Below are 19,101 nucleotides of genomic sequence, written 5' to 3'. Positions count from 1 at the left end.
GCGAGTTTTTCCGGTTAACACTCTCTGCATGCACACAACACAAGACGATGTTTATATTGCATTTATACAACCCTTATACAATTATATTCCTAAATATGCTGTAGTCATTAAATCAAATTGGGTCATCAGATTGTAAAAAAAAAAAAAAAACTCAGCAGCCAATCTAACAATTCTTTCCTTATCAATGGCTTATCTGTAAATTGTTAGCAAATCATATATTGATAATTATTGTCAGGGTGGTATTTAATGGTTTGGGTGTCTTATTATTAAAGCGGACCTAGACCGGGAGTTCCAATTAACGCCCTGAAGTTTCAAAACAAACTGAGAACGCTATGTTCCGGTCTGGTAAAAACAACGGTTCTCCTGAACAGCAGATCCTCCTGCTCCGGGCACAAGCCCGGGCACATCCGGTTGCGTACATTGAACCGCAGAAGAAGAATAACGTCCGTTGTGGAGGTGTTTCACAAGCGACAGTGTCTTCTGACTGACTCTGGGTCAAAGTCATAAAAGGGACTGCTGCGGAGAGTTGTGATGAAGCTATTTTTAAACATCGTTAAAACAATGTTTTGATAATGAGTAGCAGTGCATCCACCGTTCCAGAAGGGGGAGCTGCGCTTCTGAGAGCGGGTGTGCTGATTATGTCACTTCCGGGTATTGGCCAATCACAAGACACTTGGGAAGGCTCTACGCTGGCTGGCCAATCACAACACACTCTGTCTTCTGGGTGTGAGATTTATGTCTGAAATATGGCGGCTGAGGAACAGCATTAGAAAACAGAGATTTCCATCGGCTCGTTTACAGCAACTAGGAGGTTTTGGACCATAAAAACAAGTTAATGCTTGTAAGAAGACCTCCATAACTATATGTGCAACAGGACCACTCTATGTGAGCTTTAAATATACAATATGATATAAAGCATTATAAACTAATATAAGCTGCAATTTGTACTCATTAATGTTACAAAATGCAAGAAACACTGTTTATAAAGCAGGATAATAATGCACAGTATACAGAACATACAGTTTCAGTGGTTTTTAATACGTGTATAACTGTGTGTTTCCATCATTTGACATGTGTTTGCTGTGTTCAGTGACTCTGAGGTATTGTGACATTTGGCTCAGGTGTTTTAACATCTGTTCTCTTTTTTCAAGAGAGATGAAGGTCAACAAATAAACACACTATGTGCTCTGCATGCAGGAAACCATCCACACTTTTTTTTTCCTTACCACAATTGCCACAATTTAAGGTGAAAATTTTATGATGTCACACATGAAACTGCATGAAACAATATCTTTACTCTTCAGCATTCATTTTTTTACATTTGTTGAAATCCACATATTTACAATTTCATATTTTTTTTTAGATTAGATTAGTGGGGTTAAGTTAAGTTTGGATCAACGATGTCATGCTGACGGGATTAAACATCTTTAAAAAAAAGACGCATTAACGTGCAACGCCGTTATCCCGGTGGCCATGTCATCTGTCTTCCTCCCAGGACGTGGATGTGAAGGTGGTAAACTGACTGAGCACCGTGTTTTCCGTCATTGATCACTATGACAAAGGGGGGGGGGACAAACACACCCACAGACGTCATAGAAGAAGTAAATAAACAGTGTGTGTTTTTCCACATGAATGAGTGTGGGTCTGATAGCTGACTTACCCACTCTGTATCCGTCCTTTAGAGATTCCTGCTTTGCCACGTTTTTGGCGACGACCAACAAATGTCCTAAGAGCTGGAAGATGGAGTTTGGGGTTAGTTTTTGGTTACACTGGGCCTCTCAACAGAACCCCTGACCAAAAATAATCCACAGGTAACAACGGCTTTGTTCAGATAACCGGGCTGAAGTGACTTTTTCTGTTGAAATTAGATTTTTAGACATTTCCATATGTAGTCCTAGATCGGCGATATAACAGATGTGTGTCCAATGCAACATAAATGAAAACGTATGCATGTGGTACAATGGAGAAGTGCTCCATTTTCCACAGCTAAATCTCACACACAAATTCCGTGCAATAGCAGAATTTGAGCATTTGCATGCTGTTTGAGAGCGACGTCACATCCAGACGCAAGACACAAACATGTGAACTGTCAAATCTGATCTGCATTGAGTAGGATTTGAACTAAATTTGAACAATGTGACTGGTAATCTGAGCATAGTCAAATTAGACAGAAATTAATGGATTAACTCACCTCGGCATCCTCGTCTTTGGCCTCACTTATTCTCGGAATAGGAATCCTTGGAATGACCAGGAAATGAACCGGGGCCTGGGGGTTGACGTCCCTAAATGCCAAACACTAATAAAAAAACAAGAAAACAAAATAGTTATATTCTAAATAAATTTAGGTAAAAAAAACAAAACAAATATAGTTACTTGTAAACATGTGTGCACTTACTATGACTCCTACATACACACGTATTTCCCAGTGATGTTTATGTCAGGAAACAATTTCATTTCCTGCTTTTTAAGTTATTCATGACGACTGACAGGAAGACATTTGCAAACAGATTTTTTTTTTTTACTAATTATTTACTTCTTTGTGAAGTCTCCTGCACCATGTGCGGCTAAACAAGCACATTATTTACGCCCGCATGTTGAAGCAGTGTTTTTACCTCTGTCTCTCATCACCACTTGTTTCCAAAACACCACCGTCTTAACAGCATGTTACTTTGCCAATCGCGGCGATCAACCTTTGGAATGCTTGGGCTCATAAAAATTCCTTTAAGGGATGACTGGGCACAATAATCTTGACCATTGAGTTTATTCTGAATAAGATATTATTCTGATTATGACAGCTTGAGGGGATTTATATCAAAGTTCTGCTGTCGCACAGGTGTTTGTTTTGAATTTCTACTCCCACGACATGCATTGATTTTTCTTGTCTTCCACATTCTGTGTTGACTTTCAACTCTCCTCTCACCGCCTTATCAAAATGTAGAAACACTTGACTCGGTGTGCTTATCAATCTCGGAACTCGACGTTGAGTAATCCAACAGAGATATCTCGTTTTTACAGATGTGTCGTAATGTTTACCTTCTCGTCTTCATAAATGATATCCGCAGGGATGCTTTTGTCGATCACTTTGGAGAAGATGGTCGGAGCTGGGGAGCCGTACTTCTTGCTGGCCTCCTCTGCCAGCCTCACCTCGTCACTTTTGGTGCACAGTTGTCTCTGTAATCAGGGAGAGGAAATAAATACATGCACATAGACATGGACACAAATGTGTTCAGACTGTTCAAACTTACTCTGAAATCAACCCTTATAACGCCAAACGTATCATATGTGATACATGAGTTTTTGAGCCCTCCACATGAGCAGTGTGACAATTTTTTCCCTGAAAAACCTGATGTATAAAATGATGGGAAACCCGACAGAGATGCAAGCACTGTGTAGGCCACTTTGCCCATGTGTACTGTGAGAAATGCAGAGTGCATCTTTGTCTGAACAACTTGTTGTTTTCAGGCCTACCATCATTCAAAATAAAAAGGTTGCGAACCGCAAAATTAGTAAAAATAACTGAAATGTTATGTCTTCCACACTTCCACCCTGCCAGGTCCATTTCTGCATTGTTTTTGTTGGATTTGTTTGTGTATTTTTTTTGTTATATTTTATCATTGGGACCCGCTGTATCATATATGATACAAATGAAAACTCCTATATGGAAATGTATATTTCAATTTTTTTGTTTTTGTTTAGAAGGACCAATAAAGGCTCCAGTGTCAAGGAATTTGAATTTTCTGTGAATTATTTAATGGTTTGGACTTTACAGGGTTAAGTTAAAGGTGCATTATGTAATAAATCTAAAGCAACTGGCCATAAAATCCTCCTAATATGTCACAGAGACTCAGGAATAATGTTCATATAACAAACTGAACTCACCACCAACAACAGTACAGCCAAAATATTTGCATTAAAAAAAATATTTTGCAGACTGCAAATCATGTTTATGTTTGGAAATCATGTTTTGGCATGTGGCGCCACCTACCGCCGTCTACCAATCATTGCAGTCAGTAGAGTCTCAGCTGCCGAGCAACCACGGGTTGCCAGTTACGTCAAAAAACGAAACCTAAAAGACCTCAGTATTTTGAATTTGAATGTCGTAACCATTTTTGGCCACATTCTTACATATGGCACCTTTAAGTTGTGTTTTTAATCAGGAATATTGCATTGTCTAAATATCAACAACATAGTACTATTACTATTACATAGAAATACTACTACAAAGTAATACTAATAATAGCAATAAATCAGTCAATTAATTAAATAATAAGTGGCTTATTGCTAAAAAATATAGATAGATATCTACCCAAAATATGAATCAAATTACATGAGATTGAGACTGGTAAAGCAGAATGCCATGTAAATAAACCATATCAGCTCAACGTCACAATAACTCAAACCTCTGCAGATTCCCCACAGTCACCACCACAGTGGATTAGACAGGTGTTGTCCAAAGGCTCTGCTGCAGCTGCAAGAAGGGAAATGTTACTGAGAAACACAACAAGTCTGTTTACTCTTGGAGCAGCTACCTGAGCTTGATAAACACGCTGCAAACGAGTTAGATGAACGGCCCCCGCGAACCGGGTTCGCAAAATCTGTCGAAAATACATTTTCCGATTAACCAGAATGTTAATATGTCATAGTATGTCTCGAATTATGGCCTGTAAACAACTGCACACAGTCCAAAAGTCTTGCTACCACACACCAACAAACTCGCTGATGCTGCTTTCACGTAACCGCTGAAAAAAATCCTAACGGTTTTTTGGATATCATCTTAAAGTGTAAAACTCAACGCTCAACGTGATTTCACATTCTGCGGTCAGTAGCTGGACTTGGCTGCGATTAACAAATGTCACGTTTAAAGGTGCACATTTTCATTTTGTATTTTTGCGCCATTATATTTCAATATCTCAAATTTACGTGACGTCTGAGTGTTCCACAAAGGCAGCGTCTCATGTGGGCTACAAGTAACGTTCAAGAACCTTAATAAGGCTCAACGGTCACTGCTGCTAAGTGTCAACGGCGGTATTATCATTTAGTACATAGTACAAGTGCTCTATATATTACTGCATTAAACATAAATAAAGTATAAAGCACTCATACTAAATTGTTCTGAAAACACTTTATGGGATGGTTACATAGAAAATACAGGGTTTTTCCCACTAGAAATGACAATGATATTATTTTTGGTGTAAAAAATAGGGAACACTGAACTAATGCTTAACCCTCTTATGACCATAATTATAACCAGGCCGCTTAGATTTATTTGAAAAAATATCAACTTTCAATATGTGGTAGTTATTCAATATTATTGAGTGTTTCGACTGTTCAGTACCAGTTTAAGCTTATTTTCATCCACAAGGCAACATGTATAAAGACTCCACCCATACCAGTCCTTTTATAATAAGATCCAACTCTATATAAATTCCCTAAAAGTATGTACTTAAGAATGACCCCCCCCCCCCAAAAAAAGTATCTTAAGTCTTTTTTTGTTCTCCTTCCTTCCCTTTTTTAAAATACAAGTTCAGCTGCTTAGTTCACTTTTGCCTTTAGGCAGCTCTAAAATGCTATACTTTCCCCCCCTTATTTTTCTAACACATAATACGTTACAATGGTAATTATTATTCAATAATTTGTATTTATGATGATCTAAGGGACAGTATTTTATTTTAATATGTTTGTTTTCTTCACTGTTGTACTACATTCTGGGAAACATCTCAGTGGGTCTTGGGCACTTTGTTCTATTTTGATTTTTGTGACTTCCTTCCGGCAGGGGGCGCTAATCTGGAGGACTACTCGTTATTTTGTCAACAAATGAGAAGAAGAAGTAGAAGCTGTAAAGAAAGATGGCGGCGCGCACACGGCTGTCCTTGCTGTTTCCTAAAAACCTGCCTCCATTCAGACACCGACAATTCGTCCACACCGAGGCTAATGTCAAGGAGCCGAATTATCCCCCCATTGTCCCTTCTCGCACGGCTAAAAGCAAGTCGGCGCTGCTGTGGCGGGCGCAGGAGCATGTGAATAAGATATGTGCCTCCCCGGTGGACGAGAAGCTCTCCCTCCTCACTCGTATCCAGCGGAAGAAATTCGTGGTTTACCCTCAGACTTTCGCCCGGAACGCGGACAGATGGTACCAGCACTTCACCAAGACCGCCTACATCCCGGGTCTGCCCGAGAAATTCACGCAGGCCCCGGTAAAGACGACCGGGATGGACGAGTCGACACCGGCCGCAGTTCAAACTACTGCACTGGAGCTCGACGGTGATGCGTTCAGGGACATCCGCTCACTGGTCACTCGTGTTATTTTACAGGAGCACTGGCACATAAATCAACGCAAAGCGTTCTTGTCCCGACAGCAGGAGATAATAGTCGGACCCTTCCTGAGAAACCTGGTGACTGAACTCACCCACAGTCTGTCGAGATTTAACCCACTGCTTCGGCTCTGCAGTCTAGGTATGGACGTTTAGTCAGAGGTGAAATGAGTGCCTGCATTTTTTCATGATGTAAAGTCAGCAAAAGAAAAAGATTTAACGCAATAACACTCAAATAACATAATTTCTGCTCTAATTATATCTCTAATAATCTGCTCTAACCAAAAACTAGGGATGGGAGTCGATATCGGTCCGATACTGGTCAAAATCACTGCATCACATACTGACAGATACAAATCTTAAATCCAATACTATCCAATAATCCTATATATCGCATGCTTCACTATGCCCAGATAAAAATGTAAATACAAATCAGCAAAGCATTTTAGCTGAGTCATGTTTGGCCTCTTCATTTCTTCTTCTTTGGGAGAACAATATATGTTCCACAGTTGGATAATTATGTCTTTGAAATGACTCGACATAGATGTGTTGCCAACACCTTCATAGTTCATAAATGGTCTAAAATCACGGTATGGGACTGATATCTGTATCTCTAGCTTGAGTTTGTGGTATCGGACACAAAAAAAGTGGTATCGTCCCATCGCTGCTGAAAACATCCTTTACGAACTGGATTGCTAAAACCAATTAACGCTAGGAGTGCAAGATATTATCGGCATGATATCGGTATCGGCAGATATTGGCTTCATAATGTATTATTGGATTTCGGCAAACGCACCAAGATCTGACTTTCAATATGGTATATTTATTATATCATATATATATTTATCAATATCGGTATCGGTTATCAGCTAATAGTCCAATATCGTGCACTACATTACTGCTTATTCCCTTTCTCAGATATTAATCCACAAGTTAACTTTTACTGGAGGAGAGGACAGAGAATCATCCCAAAAGGACACCGGAGAGGCCGACAAGAGCCAATCAGGTTCCAGATTGATGACAAGCCGAACAGTCAGATTAGGATCACTCAGCAACTTCCACAGGTAATGACAGTCTTTATCACTGTCACATTAATGTGTAAAAAAATACACAACAGAATACCTTATAATTGCGATCGTGATTGTTGCATACTGTTTTCTATGTTTCATTCGGCTCATTTAAACAGATGCCAATGATGTTTCTCAAATCACTAATCACTCTCTGTTCAATTTGTATTAGTTTACCCCAATGGAGGCCTCGTATGCAGCTGAAGTTCCAGAGATCACGTTAGCTCCGAACCTGATGCCCATGTTCAGGCGACAGTATGACAACAACATCTTCACAGGTAACGCAGCCTCAGAAGTCCAGTCTCTTTGGGTTTTTCACTCAGTCTTAGGAATGTCAAATCACTTGTTATTGTATTACCCCTTAATGTCACTAGGGTGCACCAGTGTGCAATATTAAATCTCGGTAGAAAGACAAACCTGCCAGTTTTTAATGACATATATAACTGGAAACAAACAGTAGCTTGGTGTTTTGTTTGTATTGTTTGTCACAGAACATGAAAAGTAGTCTACTGCTGCATTGCAGCAAAAATCTTTCAACCACATGAAGAAATTCAATATTGTTTAATTATTGATTGTTTTCTTGATTAATTACTTCTTCATTTGCTTATTTTGATCACAATATTTAAGTCAAAGTATGATGTTATTGCGATACTGCCAAAATACAATACATTGTGATATACTCACGCAACAGCTCTAGTGAGAGTGAGCACTTGGCGACATCTAGTGGACTGAAACATCATCAACAAATATTTATAACAGCAGTTAGAAAATTTAATTCTAAAGAAAATCCATACTTGGTGTCTCATATATAGATATAATTTCACTTTATTGATTTCCAACCCACCGCTAATGATCTATAAGAAAAAGGTTGCTATTTAAAATACAGTCCTACTCATTCACTGGCGCCCTGATTCCTCATTAACAGGTGCTAAACTACCAGACCCAGCATGCTATGGTCACACTCAGTTCCACCTGGTTCCTGACCAGTACCACAGAGACCGGATGGCTCGGCGGCAGCAGTCTGACCAGGTGGAGGTTTTCCTCAGAGCCAACGCACTCGCCAGCCTCTTTGCGTGGACAGGCGCTCAGACCATGTACCAAGGTGAGAGACACAGAAAACTGATGACCGATGCATCTCTTTCTTTAGCACTGTAGGATTTTACAGCTTATGTTTTTGTGTTAAGCCTGCACCACACGAGAGGATAATTGGCCAGATTTAGGCCCTGTCTGGTCCTTCTGATAATTGTGGTGCTTCTGATTTTAGGATGATTTGAACAGGATGAATGTGTCAGTCTGCCTTCATGTATGTTTACACTAAGATCTATTCCCTGAAATTGTTCGATTAAACCGCATGCGCGTGGTCCTGTGTCTTGACTGGATCGTCTAGCCTGTGCTTTCCCAGGATTAAAACATCGAAAATTGGTGACAAAGTTGGTTGTGTCCGGTCATAATTTACTTTACCTGATATAAATTGCTTTTTAATGTTGTTTTTTTTTAGCTATCAAATAAGCACTTGCTCTCAATTGAATTTACATTATGTGTGCCAATAGAGGCATATGTACACATTTGCTCAAGTCATCTTTAGGAACAGGTATGATTTACACAGGAAATGTTTCTCTGTCTTTTTACACGTACAAGAGATCACTTCATGTCTTATTTATTTATTCATTTAGTCGTTCATTATTAAAATGTATTGTAAAAGCATCCAGAAGTCCAAACATCTACATTTGAAAGTAAAAAGCTTGTACAAGAACTGTTTCTTTAAAAGAATTTAAAAATGTATTTCAAAAGGGCAAAATATTATTTGTGTATTCGTATGTGTGTGTGTGTGTGTGTGTGTGAGTATGTATATGTATGTGTATATGTATGAATTTATATATATACATATGTATATATATATATATCACAAATATATATATATATATATGTGTATATATACGTATACATGTATATATAAAATGTATTTCAAAAGGGCGAAATATGTGTGTATTCGTGTATATATATGTGTGTGTGTGTGTGTGTGTGTGTGTGTGTGTGTGTGTATATATATATATATATATATATACATGTGTATATGTGTATATGTGTATATGTATATATGTCTAGAAAAGCGCTCTAGAAATGTAATGTGGCGGCAGATTCTGGTTTGAAGAATTACTATCAGTCGAGCTGCATTCAAAGGTTTATTCGTCAAAAGTCATATATGAAAAAAGGTGCATGCAGAGAGATCTCTGTCTGTCTAGAGAAAGTTACACTTTTTATATTGTCAGACCCAGACAAGCTGTCACTTCTGCATTTAAGTCATATCCTGTTATTGAGAAGATTTTATGGAAGTAAAAAAAAAATCAAGCAGTTTGGCTATCTTAGCAACTCGTGATGCTCATACAGTAGTCTGGCTGTCATAGCAATGGACTCGTGAGGCATAGGTCAAGGGGATGTGTACCCTTTTTGCCAGACATGACCGCAAAGCCAGGGAATTTCCATTACAGTAATTAATAATAATAATAATAATATATACATACATATATGTGTGTGTATATATAAAAATATATGAATGAATATATATATATATTTTATTTTTTTCATATTTGTATTCTCATACATTTAATTTAAATGTAATATTTAATCATGAATATCATTGGGAATTATTGTTCTGGGACACCTGGGAAGTGCAAGTTGGTGATAAATATAAATTAATTACATTTTCTTGTCATATCCCACTGTGGTGTACATAGTGTTAAATGACCAATAATCATGTTTAAGTCTCGCTGTGTAAAAAACGTATTTTGCAGTGGATAATAAGAAATAACTTGGGCTCAAACTTCCTTCTCACCTCTGCAGGTTTCTGGAATTCCGAGGATGTCACCAGGCCTTTCGCGTCCCAGGCTGTGATCACCGACGGCCACTTCTTCTCCTTCTTCTGCTACCAGCTCAACACAGTCGCTCTCTCAGTGGAAACGGACGCCAACAACCCCAGGAAAAACCTCCTGTGGGGCACAGAGAGCCTGCGACTGTACGACACCGTGCAGGACGGTGAGGTGGTGGGTCTGAATGACGATGTCGTCAAGCTTCTGGTCAGTTTCCTCATGAACCAACCATAGACTTCCTGTCCTCTCTTGTGATTGCTTGACCGTCTACCGATGGAAAATGTTTCTTTTGTCTGTTTGGAATTCAAGGCTCAAAAAAAAGCATAGAACACATTTCTGTGCAGACTATTTATGCAGAAATAAATAATTAATCACAGAGTCGTGTATTAATAATAAATTCATTAGTATTCATATATCCATGAGTGTGTCATTGTTGGTAGATGAAGTGAGTTGATATTAGAAGCTACCTGTCAAAACCAACTCAATATGTACATTATTTCAGTTTCTTAAACCACATCAGAACTTGTCTTTATATTGTCCACAAATATTAAGGTAATTTAGGTTTAGTTTAGGTCTTTTACAGTTGTAATACAATCCAACCACCAACATATTTTCATTTTATGCTATTAGTTTTCGTTAAAATAACATATTTTACAATTGAGCAAATGGCCAAAATTCATAGTACACTTTTTTCTCTGTAAACACAGGAAGTACATGCATCGTTGCAAACGAATGATTTTACAAAATAAAATACAAGTATATTTTTGACAGTGATTTGTAGTGTTTTAATCTTCTCGTTTACATAAACAGTGAAACACCAGCACTGATGACTGAATCACAATTCGGAGGAAAATATATCCCTTCTGATTACACGTTACATTACGTGAAATTGATTTATAATATCAATATCTGCATATATGATGATATATCTTGATATATACATGTCAATAAAGTAATAGAAATGTCATGTGACACATTGCTAGCACAGGTTAAATAGGAAATCATTTGCTCTTTGAGAGTGTAAGGCACTGCTCATGAACCACAATCCAGAAATAATAAGACATTCTACTTCTTTTTAAAGAGTGACAAAGGCAGTGCAAGGTATGAAGCAGGGTTCTCTTCAGGACTTGAGGTTATTTAACGGTTTCAACTCAAACAGAGGCATGTTTTTCCTGTACAAGTGAGTGAATGATTATAAAGTGAAGGTTATTGCTTCGAGTGACAAATTCACAACTTGTTTGTTTTAATATTGCTAAGCTCTTAAAATTCACTCCGTTTGAGAACGAGGGAAAAACAAAGCAGAAAGTTCAGCGACTGCAGCGTTTTTGTCGTTAAGCTTTGCGCTGTCTCGTTGAAGAACTTTCCTCTGGTCCGTTATTGTCTCCAGGCGTCCTGATGAAGACAAAAACATGAATATTCTTAATCACGCTTAACCATTGAACACCGAGTGTATCACAGACGACACGTTTGAGCAAGCGCACTTTGCATTACCTGTAATTACAACTTTTTTTAGTTCATTGGCTGCCAATGATCTATATAGACGTCAATTCAAATACAACCATTCGCTGCCAATGACGTCTGATGAATCTTTTGGTAGATTCGATGTTTACATAGTCATAGAACCCACTGTTTTGTGGGTCTTGGAAAATCAGTCAAAATGCTGTTAAAATATGCTTGGCAGTTCTGTGCTGAAAATTGGCTGGCAGCCAATGAGTTAAACCTGTTTTATACTGTTCAAATTTAACATCTATTGTACAACTACAGTGTTGCCAGATATTAAAAGTTATTCTGGAAAAATGGGTTAGACTGTGCCATGTCTGGGCACAGACATTTTTGTTATGTGTTAAAGGGTTAAAGGTACTAGAGCTGTAATTAACAATTATTTTCCATAATCGTGTGGTCCATAAAATTTAAGAAAAACGTTTAAAAAAATGTTGATCAGTGTTTGTCAAACCTGGCAATGACGATGTTCTCAAATGTCTTGTTTTGTCCACAAACCAAAATGATTCAGTTTTAATGATTTCTTTATGTGGAACAAATAAAACTATAAAATATTCACATTTAAGAAGCTTAAACTATTTTGTTTTAATAATGAAGAAAGCTTCAAACCAATGAATTAGTTATCAAAATAGTTTTCATTTATTTAGTAATCTATTAATAATGGAGTAATTGTTTCAGCCCTAAAACCTATACATGATGCGTTACATTTGGTTTATAGGATGTACTAATTTATCTATTAATGTTTAATAAGGTCTTTAATTAGTTTTAAATATCAGTAATATACCCCTGTTTCAATGCTACATTTAGCTTGTCTTTGGCTTTGAAATGCTCTAGCATGCCAAGACCTCATCTGTGGACAGATTGTCCACTCATCTACTATATCACTTGATATATCACTATATATCTCTTTTTACTAGCTCTGTGTAGCTGCGATGCTTTCTCCTCGCCTCCATCGGTCATAACGTAAAATGCTTCACTCTAATTCGGCTCAATCAGCTTTGTGTGAACGGTTTGGATGTAGGAGACGGTTGTTTATATTTTAAGTTACACACTACAGCTTTAAAGAGCTAATCAAGACATAATGATGAAGGATGGTTTTACACAGTCTGGCAATGTATACATAATTTTACGTGTAATGTAAAATAATAGTAAATTGATTATTCAACACGAGGGCAACATGGAGGCAGCTGTGGCGACCCCTAAAGGGAGAAGCTGAAAGGTTATTTATCACTCGTTTAACAACAGAGATTATATCTGGTGTCTTTATCAGGTCGTCGCAGCAGAAAATATTATTCTCATAGTACTCACTGTGGTGTGTTGGTTTGGTCAGCGTTTATCTCATTTCCTGTGAGTAAAACAGATTGTTTCAAATTAAAAAAAAATTTTTTTTTCCAAAACACAGCATGCTGACAAAAACAACGATTTATAACCTCCTGCAGAGTTTTTCTTCGACTGGCTTTTCTCGTAGATCAGAATAGCAGACACCAGGACGATCACCTCGACCATGATGGCTATAAAGGGCTTCAGAGGCTCCAGGAAGGTGATAACCTTCAGCAGTGGTGGACAAGACAAACAATTCACCATTACACATAGAAAATAGGGTTAGAGAACCACTGTAAACAAAATGTGGTATTAATAAGATTAAAGGCGCCATATGTAAGAATGTGGCCAAAAACGGTTACTACACTCAAATCTAAAATACAGAGGTCTTTTTTTAGGTTTCGTTTTCTCTGCCATTGTAGTTCAGACGTAACTGGCAACCCGTGGTTGCTCGGCAGCAGAGTCTACTGACTGCAAAGATTGGTAGATGGTGGTAGGTGGCGCCACATGCCAAAACATGATTTCCAAACATAAACATGATTTGCAGTCTGCAAAATAGTGTACTGTTGTTGTTGGTGAGTTCCGTATGTTATATGAACATTATTCCTGAGTCTCTGTGACATATTAGGATTTTAGATTTATTACATAATGCACCTTTAATATATGATATATCGCTGAAATATTGAACAGTAACAAGTATAGCTGTAAAGCCGAGCATCACTACACATAGCCTATTCTTAGAAACACTCAAGTAAAGTATAAGAACCACAATATAAAAGCAATTGATTATACATATAAGTTACTTTGCACAACTGACCTTCAGTTCCACATGGCCCATCGTGGTGCTGACGGCATAAACCGCTTCACAGTAATAAAAGCCGGAGTCTCCCTCTGTCAGTTTGTGCACCACCAGCTTGGCCACCCACTCGTGATTTTTGATTTCATACTTTTGAGGCTCTGCAGCGTAGAAGATCTGCTCCTATATGGGACAAAGGCATCCTGCATTTCTTACTTCATACCTTAATAATCTGGTGGTTGTGCAGTTGCAGTTTACTTCTCTTTACCAGGAGGAAAAAAAACGACTTTTTAAAGTATTAAGACGCATAAACGAGCTGTTTTGTACATACTACTTTGGCATTTGAAACTTTGGCACATGGAAAAACTGCCCGTCACTCACTTTATCCGTCCCGTTTGCTTTGTACCAGTTCCAGGACATGGGCTCTGGTTTCTTTTCATCCATTTTACACTTGACCACCACAGAATCTCCCACATAGCTGACGATGGGCTTATCTCGCACATCGCCCATCTGTGGTCCTGAAGGAAAAAAAAACAAAAAAACAGTAGAGTAAAATACCGATTATCATTATGAATGAAAAGTGAGGATGTGATGTGTACCTGCCAAAAGAAAATCCACTTTAGCTTCATCGCCAAACGAGCACGAATAACTTCCGAGGTTTTCCTTGCTGACAATTTTGAACCTGTGAAAAAATGCATCAGGGATATTAAATTAACCTGAGTAATTACTTTGGTAACTTTATATTAGTGTTGGGCACGTTAACGGCGTCGACGTTAACGCACGGCGCGTTTCCATGACGACTGACCGGAAAAAGACGTGCGTGACGTCATGTTTATGTGACTCCCGGTTGTTAAAAAGAGTCTCTAAAGTAACACTTAATTTTAAAAACAGAATCACACAGTACGCAGTACACAGGTACGCTGGTTATTTGTAGCGCTGCTCTTTTCGTTTAATAAACAGACCGCTGCGGTTTTGAATGTAGGCGCGCTAACAGCGCTAAAGGAGCTAATGTAGCTAATGGAGCTAACTGGTAAACGGTGGCTGGACTCTTGTGGGGAATAAAGAAGAGAATAATAATAAACATTTAACTGTTAAACAATATACATACTGTGAAATATTATTGTAGACCAGGATGTGTTATGATAAAAAAAAGTGATAGATCCACTCACACTTGTCTGAGAGTGTACTTGTCGTCCTCCAGCTGCACCGTGACGCGGATGCTCTGCATTTCCTCCCCGTCTTTTCTCCAGTAGCCTGTTACATTTGGACTTTTGTTCTCGCTGCCGCTCCAGATGCACTCGAGCGTGAGGTCGACAGGGTTCAGCAGCTCAACTTTCTCGGTGTGACTCTCGCCTGTGTGTGTGTGGAGATCGTGGATGCTGTAGTGAACATTTTCTCCGCTCGGGGGAGAGTGTGATCATATTTAACACATATGTCATCATGCTGGGACTGTAAAATGTGTTAAAGGGGACATGTTATACCCTATTTCTCCAAGTTAACCTAGTTCCCTGGTGTCCTAATGAACATGTCTGTGACATGCTTTGGTCAAAATACCTTAAGGATGAAGCACCACAGCAGATCAATCACCCTGACAAAACAGCCCTGTTCAGAACGCTCTGTTTAGTAGTATCTCTTTAGGTTCACCTTAAAAAAAAAGTAAAACGAAACTTAAGGGACAGGAAATGACATCAGCCACAGAGGCTACTGGGAGCTAACAGCAGTTAGCATTTGGAAAAGTCATAATTTGCAGGCTCTAGCAGGCACATTGCCGTCATAAATAACATGTATCCACCGGACAGATAAATCCTCTGAGGCTGGAAGTTTGTGTAGAACTCTGTGCTGCACTGTGGAGCCAAGAATAGAACTTTTTTGCGGACTTCCGGTTTTCTGATGCCGTTGCCAAAAACATAAGTGAGTCATCTTTTTTCACACTTCGCTGACTGATAGGGTCACAAATATAAGGATTTAAATGATTAAAAAGTAGATTTTGCATAATATGTCCCCTTTAATGTAAACACATTGAGCTGGGATGAGAAAAAAAAAGTCGACATAGAAGTGATGGATTGATGCTTGTAAACATTTACCTTTAAGAACAACGCGTCTTACATCTGATGGCAGGGGACTGATGGGATCCAGCGGGGGAGGCGTTGGGCTTGGTGTCTCTGACAGGAAAGGTCATATTCATTCATGTCGTTATGTTATGTCATGTATGAGTGATTAGATTAGATTGGATTAGATTAGACGTTATTGGAAAATGCACTTGTCTCCACAGTAACGAGACTGGCCAACATTATTATTATTATCTATCTTCATCATGTTTATGAATTGTGACGATGCTTTCCACTGGTGTTGTCATCCTGGTGACAGGCTGCTCAAAGCCTATTCAAAACATGTAATATAAAACCAGGCTAAAAAGAGAAAAGGAGGTTGTTTGTTCATACATAATTAACGACTATTGCTTCAAATTGTGAGTTTTAAAGTCCCCATCCTGAATGCTGTCTCAGAGAATTATGTTCAGGCGGATGTGAGAAAAAGATAAAGACGAGAAAAACCAACGACCTCCTGCAACTTTAAACTAAATCATTTAATCGCACTATTCCCAAATCTGACATTTTCCTCTCCTCCTCCTCACAAGGTGCTGCGGGACATTTAGAGGAAAAAGGAAAGCAGCAGGTCAAAGCTTTTAAAAAAACACCACCGTACAGTGAAAATATCATTTACTTGTATTGATGTGTCCGCAGGAGGCGAGGAGCAGGACGAGCTGGAAAAAGAGTTTCCTCCATGAGGCTGACATGATTTCTATCCCTCTGTCCTCTCTTGCAACACCTCTCTCACCAGCTCTATCTCTCTGTGTGTGTGTGTGTGTGTGTGTGTGTTCTCTCTGACCACTGCATCGTTTCACGTCTCAGCCCCTCCTCTCTCAGCAGCACAAGATGACGCAGCCGTGATGTCACTCTGCAGCCTGTGGGTTGCCTGACTGACTCCATTTATTATTCAATTCACACGAGGTTCATTTCTTGATGCTGCGCTGCAGTTGTTTGGTCTTCTGCGGCGCTTGTGTGGAACATGTTAAAACAAACTCTCCGGCACTATCACAGCAGTATTGTTGCTGTGTGTGACGGGAATATTGCTTACATTTCAGCCGGGATGCTATCACGTTGCTCTCCCCCCTGCAAGGTGCTGTTACGTGATAGTGTCTCTGTCAGCTGAAGGTCACACAATCTGCCTGCCCACGTGAAAACAGCCCAGAGTAGGAATTGGCTAAATACTTAAGTGTGTGCTGTGCATACCATAATGATTCACTTTTAAAATGTTGCTTGCTGTGTATACATATTGAACTATACAACTAAAATGAATGCCTTGCGGTTGGTTATTTGTTTATTTTATCTGTGTCTGTCCAGGGACAATTTGAAAGATCAGAATTATATGATTTCAGAGGTTATGACTTTTGAAGGTCACAGTGACCTTAACTGACAGAATCTAACACCATCATCCTTAACTCCACATTTACAACAGTTACAACACTGAGTTTAAGTCCCACGTTATGCTTACCACTCCATGTCTGTTTCATGTCTTTATTCTCTATGCCAGGGTTTCTCACTCCTGGTCCTGGGGAGCCACTGTCCTGCATGTTTTAGGATGTTTCAAATTGCAAATAAATGGGTTGTTATCAGGCTTCATGGCTTCTACCGTTTGAATCAGGTGTGTTTGAGCAGGGAAACATCTAAAACATGCAGGACAATGGCTCCCCAGGACCAGGAGTGAGAAACCCTGCTTTGTGCTTAGTATTGACTGAAGGAGCCAGTATTGAGTTCATTTAGTTTAGAGTTAGTTTCATGCAGGATGCCTTGTTACAGCGTATTTTGTGAACAGTTAAAATAGTTAACTGTTAGCCTTAAGCCTTTGAGTAAATATTCTGACAAGGAAAGGAAACGTGGCTTTGCGGACGTTATTTGATGTTATTAAAACCTCTTGGTTTTTGTCCTGCATGTTTTAGATGTTTCCCTGCTCAAACACACCTGATTCAAATGGTCAGCTCGTCAGTAAGCTCTGCTGAAACCTGATAACGACCCATTTATTTAAATCAGGGAAACATCCTAAAACATGCAGGACAGTGGCTCCCCAGGACCAGGAGTGAGAAACCCTGGCATAGAAGGATAGGTAGATATGTAATTGGAAACTATATATGCATTTTGGGTTGCTGGACGTGTCCGTTAGACACTGTGCTAGGTTTGGTGTAAAAGGGATTTTTGAGTGTTATGTTACTGTTAAAGGCCCACACGGTTAGTGTAGTGGTTAGCACTCTTGCCTTTACTGCAAGAAGAAACCAGGTTCACGACCCTGCCTTTCTGCCCGTGTGTGTGTGTGTGTGTGTGTGTGTGTGTGTGCCTGGGTTCTCCGGCTTCCTCCCATAGTCCAAAAACATGCAATATGAGGATTAGGTAAATTGGACACTCTAAATCAGTAGGGCTGAATGATTTTGAATAAATATCTAATTGCAAATATTTTGACAGGGATTGCGATATGATTCGTGATATCAGAGGGAATGGAAATCTTTACATTGTGATTCGCAGTTTCATTCGGAAAACATATTGAAAATTATTTACTGTGTGACATCTGTGCAGATCTGTGCGAAACAAAGATGTCCCCTGCGGTCTGAAGAACATGATGTGGATAGATCAAGAAAACGATTCATCTAAAATGATATTTTGACGCACATTTTGGCTTTTCACAAATATTGTGCCTCTTGCCATTTGATCATTTCAGTAGGCCGTATAGTATTGCGATTTTGATTACGGTGCCCGTGAGCATGTGGTTATCCACGGGCGGCCAATAAGGTGTTTTAATGGCTGACTAAGACTTGACCTGACTGAGACAGAGTGTGTGTGTTTGTTTTCATAGGATAACTGCATGTTGTATGAAATATGTATCCATATGATTAAGCAGTTAAATATCATGGATATCGTTTATAATCGTGCCTCTGCATTTGTTGTTGCTCCAAGAAAGGCTTGGATATTTTATGTGGATGGAAATGTAACCGGGATGTACGGCAAATGGAAGTAACCTACGATGAGCCCATAGGAACCTGCTTGCAGCTAATGAATTTGGGTGGCCTTGGAATTAAGTTTACGTTTGCCACTACATTGACATGTTGTTCATAGGTTAAAAAACAGATTTCTCATCAAATCCTGCAGGGTTTGGCTGTTTCTGCATGAGCTACTTTGAACTCGTAGTGAGAT

The 19,101-nt window shown here is 39.0% G+C and overlaps 3 protein-coding genes across 3 annotated transcripts; 1 reads left to right on the top strand and 2 right to left on the bottom strand.

Moving 5' to 3' along the window:
• Positions 1–804: 804 nt before the first annotated feature.
• hint2 (histidine triad nucleotide binding protein 2) lies at positions 805–4,695 on the bottom strand. Its single transcript, XM_083904751.1, has 5 exons — positions 4,530–4,695; positions 3,034–3,171; positions 2,192–2,296; positions 1,661–1,733; positions 805–1,551 (listed from the first exon to the last, which is right to left on the bottom strand). The coding sequence occupies exons 1-5, from the start codon at positions 4,608–4,610 to the stop codon at positions 1,460–1,462; spliced, it is 489 nt and encodes a 162-aa protein (XP_083760877.1). The 5' UTR covers positions 4,611–4,695; the 3' UTR covers positions 805–1,459.
• Positions 4,696–5,846: 1,151 nt separating this feature from the next.
• On the top strand, positions 5,847–10,520 carry mrps30 (mitochondrial ribosomal protein S30; the record flags this gene model as incomplete). Its single annotated transcript, XM_083905244.1, has 5 exons — positions 5,847–6,453; positions 7,230–7,375; positions 7,551–7,656; positions 8,304–8,480; positions 10,220–10,520. The coding sequence occupies 5 exons, from the start codon at positions 5,847–5,849 to the stop codon at positions 10,477–10,479; spliced, it is 1,296 nt and encodes a 431-aa protein (XP_083761370.1). The 3' UTR covers positions 10,480–10,520.
• Positions 10,521–11,576: 1,056 nt separating this feature from the next.
• emb (embigin) lies at positions 11,577–16,655 on the bottom strand (the record flags this gene model as incomplete). The annotated part of the gene is made up of 9 exons (XM_083905185.1): positions 11,577–11,637; positions 13,054–13,090; positions 13,176–13,293; positions 13,883–14,044; positions 14,243–14,379; positions 14,461–14,543; positions 15,031–15,214; positions 15,946–16,023; positions 16,583–16,655. The coding sequence occupies 9 exons, from the start codon at positions 16,653–16,655 to the stop codon at positions 11,577–11,579; spliced, it is 933 nt and encodes a 310-aa protein (XP_083761311.1).
• Between the last annotated feature and the right edge of the window lie 2,446 nt (positions 16,656–19,101).

Source organism: Microchirus variegatus, assembly GCF_963457635.1.
Source record: "Microchirus variegatus genome assembly, chromosome: 18".
NCBI classification, from domain to species: Eukaryota; Metazoa; Chordata; class Actinopteri; order Pleuronectiformes; family Soleidae; genus Microchirus; species Microchirus variegatus.
Note: the sequence above shows the minus strand (reverse complement) of the source record. Positions and strands in the feature narration are given on the sequence as shown.

What these genes read in the sequence shown, in the direction of transcription:
- hint2 (XM_083904751.1), bottom strand. Translation starts at nt 4,610, where the DNA reads ATGTATTTTCGACAGATTTTGCGAACCCGGTTCGCGGGGGCCGTTCAT. An exon ending in TCATTTATGAAGACGAGAAG is followed by an intron (nt 2,297 to 3,033) that starts GTAAACATTACG and finishes TTTTTTTATTAG; the next exon opens with TGTTTGGCATTTAGGGACGT. An exon ending in CCAAAGACGAGGATGCCGAG is followed by an intron (nt 1,734 to 2,191) that starts GTGAGTTAATCC and finishes TCCATCTTCCAG; the next exon opens with CTCTTAGGACATTTGTTGGT.